General features: G+C 43.7%; 1 protein-coding gene and 1 long non-coding RNA gene across 2 annotated transcripts in view; one reads left to right on the top strand and one right to left on the bottom strand.

The window, feature by feature from the left end:
- The first annotated feature begins 477 nt into the window (after positions 1 to 477).
- LYZ (lysozyme) lies at positions 478 to 5,105 on the top strand. Its single transcript, XM_019543235.1, has 4 exons — positions 478 to 742; positions 1,928 to 2,092; positions 3,610 to 3,688; positions 5,037 to 5,105. Exons 1-4 carry the CDS (start codon positions 607 to 609, stop codon positions 5,101 to 5,103), a joined length of 447 nt encoding a protein of 148 aa, XP_019398780.1. The 5' UTR covers positions 478 to 606; the 3' UTR covers positions 5,104 to 5,105.
- A 255-nt stretch (positions 5,106 to 5,360) lies between these two features.
- LOC109315508 overlaps positions 5,361 to 6,785 on the bottom strand; it is a 27,363-nt gene continuing 25,938 nt past the window's right edge. The window contains exon 2 of the long non-coding RNA XR_002102521.1: positions 5,361 to 5,990. This is a non-coding gene — a long non-coding RNA (uncharacterized LOC109315508). The remainder of the gene's footprint in view (positions 5,991 to 6,785) is intronic.

Here is a 6,785-nt window from a genome sequence, read left to right as displayed (position 1 = left end):
AAATATGGAGCCTAGTCTTGTGGCTGTCCTGCCACTCCTGGAAGTTCCTGCTGCTTCACACAGGTTGTCTCCTGAGATGCCACACACTCCCTAGGCCCTCTGCATTTTTAGGAGGATTTACTCCACGTCATATAATCAGCCATGACTAGAAATATGTTTTTTGCACATTTCTGCCTTCCAAAAACAAGGTGTATGTCATATTTGGGAGCTGCAAAGGGGCTAGACTAGTGTTGGTGCTGGGTTCTGTGGAATTATGGATAATAATCCAACAGGTACTGGACTGGGATCATTGACTCTATGGTCAAAGCCATCAGGTTGTTGTGATGTCTGGGCTTTAGGTTCTGAATCATATTTGAAGTAAGGCTCCAGGAATAAAAGGCTATATCTAGTTGTCAAATGACTGAACCAGCCAGTTCCCACCATAGTAAAATGATCTTAATGTACTGGCACTTACCCTATGTGTATTGGGAAATACCCAGAATATTTTGGTGGTCAATATCTACATAGCTCCAGATTGGGGGAGGGCAGAAGATATTAAAAGAAGAGACAGATGCCGGTGAGCCGACAGTCTCACCACTTGGAGCTTGGGTGTGTGACACTGTTAACATGAAGGCTCTGATTTTTCTGGAGCTTTTTCTCCTGCCCCTGGCTGCTCATGGGAAGATCTATGAAAGGTGCGAGCTGGCTGCAGCCATGAAAAGGCTTGGGCTGGCTAACATTCCAGGATACACTTTGGGAGATTGTAAGTCTGCTGCCTTGTGATTTTAACATGGTTTATGGGTGGGAGGGTGATGTACCCTTTTCATAAATCCCAGGTAAGGTTATCTAGTCTCTCCCTCTCCCTTCCCCACTTAGCAGACCTAACTCAGTCTGGAAGCTTTTCCCTATACCAGTCTAAATGACTAGTTCTCCCAATTCCACCCCACCCTTCACACTCAGACCCTCTGTTCATCCCTCAGTCATTCCTCTCAAGGCTTGGTGTGCCTGAACCCTTCTCACTTCCTGCTGTATTATGAGCCTTGCTGTAGCAGGACTGAAAGATGGTTCCATAGGAGTAAATAGGACACAGAGTGCAGAGTGTGGCATGAGGCCATGGTGGGAGCCCTGTTAACAGTAGAAGGACAACCAGCAGTGGCTCAAAACCCTCATTTAGAATATGTGTGGTATAAAGAGTATCATTAGACAATGTGGGGTGGAGAAGGAGGTTCACTGGAGACACTAGGTTTGTAGAGAGCAAGAAATGAAGAATATTTGGAGAAAGGAAGCAAAAAGCACCAAAGAGCTGGGAGCATGGTGGGAGGTGGAGGGGAGGAGAACAAATCTAATGGCATTTGCAACGAGTTTGGGTTTCATAAAAGAGAAGGGCCTTTCTTCACTTATTATCAGCAGTGATAAGGAAATCATTAAGAAATCAGTTTTTAAGGGTGATAGATACATGTTCTGATACAGAATTCAAAGAGTTAAACTTGTTTGTTGTCCATACAGCTCTGCACATCTCAAACCCAAAACTACTTCTTATAACCAAACTAATTTAGATATATTTATGCTAAATGGCGAAGGAACTATTGACCCTGTCTGACAGGGAGGACTGACTATAATAAGCTTTGTGCCCATTAAGACAACACAGATAGATCCCAAATGTAGTTTCAGTGATATAGGTCCCACACTCTTCATATGACATTCACATTTTTGGATGTCTAAATTATAAAATGTTTTTTCTTACATTCCTATTTAATAAGATTATGAATTTGATCAGAGGAAAGAACAAACAACATGTGTACACATTCTGTATCAATTATTTGCATAATATAAGGAGAGGAGACACACATTTTTATCCTGGAATCGGCTGCATAACTTGGGAGGAGGTTTAATAAGGTAAATGTAGCAGTCTTTTTACTCATTTTTCTTTCAAATGGAACCTTGCCAGGGGTGTGTACAGCAAAATACGAGAGCAACTTTAACACAGATGCAGTAAACTATAACCCTGGTGACAGAAGCACGGATTATGGGATTTTGCAAATCAACAGCCACTGGTGGTGCGATGATGGCAAGACTCCAGGAGCCAAGAATGTATGCAGAATCCAGTGCAGAGGTGACACTATGAAGGGCATATTCCTTTCTTCTATACTGCGGTTGTCCCCAGGGTTGTAAATGTATAACTGAGGGACAGTTGTGGGAACCTAGCAGCCCTCCCTTAAACACAAAACTAAAACCCTTATTCTTCAGTCAAAAGGGAGGCATGGCAATTTATGGTCATGCACTGGGGCATAAAAAGGAGCACTCCTCAAGGATGTTTTCTATCAGGATTTGTGTTCAGTGTTTTTTAGACTTTCTTTTAAGTATCTTTATTAAAAAACATTTGTGCCTCCCTTTCAGAGCAGCAAGGTTTTACTTACCAGGTAGCACTGGCTTGAGCAGAGTTAACTTTGCTCTCAAGAGGGTGAAATTCACTCATCCACAGTAGTCTACTGCACGTTAAGCATCACACAAAAAGTGTGTAATCACACCAATGCACAGTAAGGCAGCTTACTGTACATTTACTTAGTACTTAACTATACAAGAACTAAATTTGATTCACAGTGGGCACTGTGCATTAATGAACATGTAGACATGTCCAGTTATGGAATAGTTGACTCATAAACTGAAGAGGATTTTGGAATTAGGACTAGATTATGCAACAAAGATGACATTTGCTACCATTATTTATTCTCTGGAGGCATGTCTTCACATGCTATTAATGCACTGTAAGCTGACTGCTCAGTAAAATAAGGTGCAGTTAGCTTCCTCAGGGGGGGCATATGCACGTGTGCCTGACGGAAGCATATTTGCTCACAATGAGAGTACTTCAGTGCAGAGCTACTCTTGCCCTGCTCTGTCTCCTACAGCAGCCAGGCAGAACTCCAGGGTCCCCCAGGTGCCATCCCCAGGCTGGCAAATGGCACAAGGGTCAGGCCTTGGCTCTAGAAGATGTCCCACCTCCAGGACAGCGGCCTCCCAGAACTGCTCGCCAATTGGCCAATCTAGGTGTGGGACTGGGAAGCAGCTGCTCAGGGGAAGGGACAGTTTCCCAGCACAATGCCCTGATCAGCTGATTGTCCCCTGCTGCTTGTGCTGACCGGGAACTATTTGCTCCCAGTCAACTATCTACACATGTGCTACTGTGTAGTTAATCTACTACCAGTATCTACAGGTGGTAGCCATCTGTGCAGTAGACTAATTTACTGCACAGTAAAAGCTGTGCATGTGTAGACAGTGCTGCTTTACTGCACAGCCTATTAGTGTGCTGCACAGTAAAGGGTCTTATGTAGATGCACCCTGTGTGTGTTATACCCTTTTTCTCTACTCAGTGTCTGTCTGGTCTGTTTAAATTACAAGCATTCAGGACAAAAACTGTCTGCTACTCTTTCTGTATGGTCTACACCATAATGGGGCTCAAGGTGCAATTTGTCCTCAGATATTACTATAATAAACATAATTAATCAATATGAGCTAATTTGAGGATCATTTTTAAGATTACTGAATCAAAAATGATGGGAAAATGTTGATTTTTTTATTTTTTTTTTTATTTCTTCCTGCCACTGTTCTTATTTTGTATATTCATTTTCTTAGAGTTACTGCAACCAGATATTACAGTAGCTGTTAACTGTGCAAAGAGGATTGTCAGAGATCCACAGGGCATGAACGCATGGTATGTTTTCAATTATTGCAAGAACAACAGTTGCTTACAGTGATTGTCTTTGTACAATACAGGGCAGGGGTTGCTAATTAAAAGAATAAGATCTGGTTAGGGGCAAGTTGGGAGAGAAGCAACATGCAGATTTCAAAGATCTCAATGCTTATACTTTAACATTTGAATTCAGAACTTACACAGTTACTAAGAGTCAATATTGCAATAAATTAATGGGTGTGTAAGCGGTCACAGTTGTAACTACAACATACATCAAGACCATCTGAAACTTCAGAAGAATAGAGAAAAACTCATCTTTCTGCTCCAAAAATCCCTAGTCCGCAGAACAAAGAAAAATCTTTTAGTTACAATTTTGTTACACATAGGGTAGCAATACTGTGGTGAGTCTTTACCACCAGCTTTAAACATCAGTCCCAGTGCTGGTGTTCAAAAGCCACTTCCTAGGTTTGACTTCATTGACAAAGTAAGGGTCAGACAGCACAATATCTAGTCCAGTTCAGTCCTATCCAAGCCTGTTCTTTTGACAGATCCTAGATCATCCCACGCCCTAGGTGCTCTCTCCCTCCAATGCAAACTCTCTCTTTTTGGTTAACCCTGAAACTAGCATCCTCCCTTATAATTCCCTCCTGACTTTTTATTGGAGACAAGTGTTCTAGGATCAACTTCAGCTGCTATCTCCAGGACAGTCAATTGACTCTTCCCAGGTTCAGTGCAGTGTGTGTCCATTGCATCTCAGATACACACACTTCTATTTAGGTAACTAATTTTGGAGCATCTGAGATTCCTGCAGTTCAAATTCCAATGCAACAAATCTATAAACACCAAGAAGTTCAAGGCTGTTGTGATCCTACGTGCCAGAATCTCTTCATACTTCATGGTGGCATTGGGGATAAAACAAAAATATTTGTCCCATAGAAGTTTAGCCTGACTTCTTGAGCTAAAGGTGAACAGCCATTGCTACTTTTTAACAGTAAAGAACTTAAATACAAACAATTTTTATTCCATCTAATAGAGAGTAGTGATACGAAGAACCAAATTTTCTTTACTATGAAGAGCTGCTGGTCAGTGTGCAGGCAATCTTGGACAACTATGGCACAGTCTTTTCAGAGGTGTTGATAATCTCAACCTGTAGTTGACAGGCACAGCTCCAGAGTCCAACTGGCTTGTGCTTTAAGCAGTCTGTGTGCCATAGAGACCTGAAAAGCCAGGATTTGACTGGTGGCAAATGAGTTGTTCTATTAGTTTAGCCCTTGGCAGAACAGCGCTTGCATAAATTTTTCCCCCTTGGGGGCTTTTGACCAAGTGCTGAGTTTGCCATTATCAGTTAACATTATTTTTCCTTCCACAGGGTAGCATGGAGGAACCACTGCAAAGGAACAGATGTTTCCCGGTTCATCAGGGACTGCAAACTGTAGGGAAAAAAAGAGTTAGGGGTATAACTGACTTCAGTTATTCAAATAGGCAGCTTTTCACATAAACAAGATGCTCCCTCTCATTTGTTTCCCTTTCTATAATAAAATAAATAAGCAAAATAAAATCAAACGCATGAGAAAAGCTTTAAGATAATTTGAACTGAGTGGCAGAATGCAAGTACTTTACTCTCTGCTGGGAAGACTCTGAATATTTCCACATGACCAGCTGAAGAGACCTATTTTGTGTTCAACACCCTTCAAACGCTCTGATTCTGTCACCTGCATACACAATTTTTCAGCGAAGTTCTGCTTCAATATTATTTTGCTAACCAGTACCAATATATGTTTTGCTTTGACAGCTTAAATTCATTAATCAATAAAATTGCTTAATTTGCATATGGTTTTATGTCTTATTGTTAAATATGCACAAGAGCTTGAAGAGATTCTGAGACAGCACAATATAATAAAGAGTTCAAGAACAGCACTTCCTTAGTGAGCTTTAGATGCCATCTTTCTTGAGCATCTGGCAGTTTTATCTAACTTTGGTAGGCAGTTGTACACTCAGTTAGAAATAGCACAAAAACACAATGTGAGACACGTTAAAATTTATGACTGTGAAGTAAATATATGAATATTATTTTTCACACCATTTATGAAACCCATACATTTAAAAGCTAGAGAATGAACAGACTTCATATGCTTTATACTGCCTATATAATACATGTATGCATTAGTCCTTATTTCACAAAGTACTTATCATGTGAGTAGTTCCACTGAAGTCAATGAGGGAGCAGAGAAGACTGCATTGCACTTTGGCAGTCAATCCTCTGTTTCCAAATGGTCCTGCCGGGGTTTGGTAGCACCTGGTAGAGTTAAACTTCCTAGTGGACCTACGACATAAGAGGCAAGAGAAGTGGAGGGCTGTATTATTAGCAGAGATCCTAAAAAATGACAAATTCTCTGATAAAAATAAAATGAAAGACCCCCCACAATCCCCACCTCCCAGCCCTGCTGGTGCCCCACACTCCCCTCCCACAGCCTCCCGGGCCTGCACATCCCCCTCACTTTTCTCCCATAGCCCCCCTTGGCCTTGCTGGTGCCCCTCGCCCCCCACCCACAGCCCCTGCTCCCCTAGCCCTACTGGAGGGGGGCCCCAACTGCCAGGGCTATGGGGCCAGGGACCTGGGTCCGCAGCCCTCTCCAGTCAGGAGGCAGCAGCTGCTGCAGCAGAGTGAAGCCTGGCTCCCAACCTGCAGCCTGCTGGGGGCTTGGGTGGGAGGTGGGGCCTGCTCCCAGGGGCTGCACGCACTCGCAGAGGGTAGGGAGGCTCATGCCTCCCAGATCTGTGCACAGAGTGGGGGCGAGCTGCCCACTGTGGGCTCAGACTCCTGTCTTGCTGCCCTCCCCGAGGGCCTTCGCAGCCCAGAGAGTATAACCTGGCACTACAGGGCAGATCGGGGCTGCACAGGAAAGCTGCTTGCTGCTGCGAGCTCCACATTACAATGGCAGCACATCCCCTGCAAGCGTGGCTGCAGCAGAGGCAATGGCACAGGGTTGTGCCCCTCACTGCTGCCAGGCAGGCAGGCAGGGGGCACCTCACCAAGGCAGCACAGAGCTCGTAGTGGCAAGCAGCTTTCCTGTGCGGCTCCATTCTGCCCTGCAGCACTGGGTCACATCTGCCGGTG

This window comes from Crocodylus porosus, unplaced genomic scaffold (genome assembly GCF_001723895.1).
Source record: "Crocodylus porosus isolate Cpor-Errol unplaced genomic scaffold, CroPor_comp1, whole genome shotgun sequence".
NCBI classification, from domain to species: Eukaryota; Metazoa; Chordata; order Crocodylia; family Crocodylidae; genus Crocodylus; species Crocodylus porosus.
This window is presented reverse-complemented; position numbering and strand designations above follow the sequence as displayed.

Coding starts and splice junctions, on each gene's coding strand:
- LYZ (XM_019543235.1), top strand. CDS start 607: ATGAAGGCTCTGATTTTTCTGGAGCTTTTTCTCCTGCCCCTGGCTGCT. Junction 743..1,927: donor AGGATACACTTTGGGAGATT/GTAAGTCTGCTG, acceptor GAACCTTGCCAG/GGGTGTGTACAGCAAAATAC. Junction 2,093..3,609: donor ATGCAGAATCCAGTGCAGAG/GTGACACTATGA, acceptor TCATTTTCTTAG/AGTTACTGCAACCAGATATT.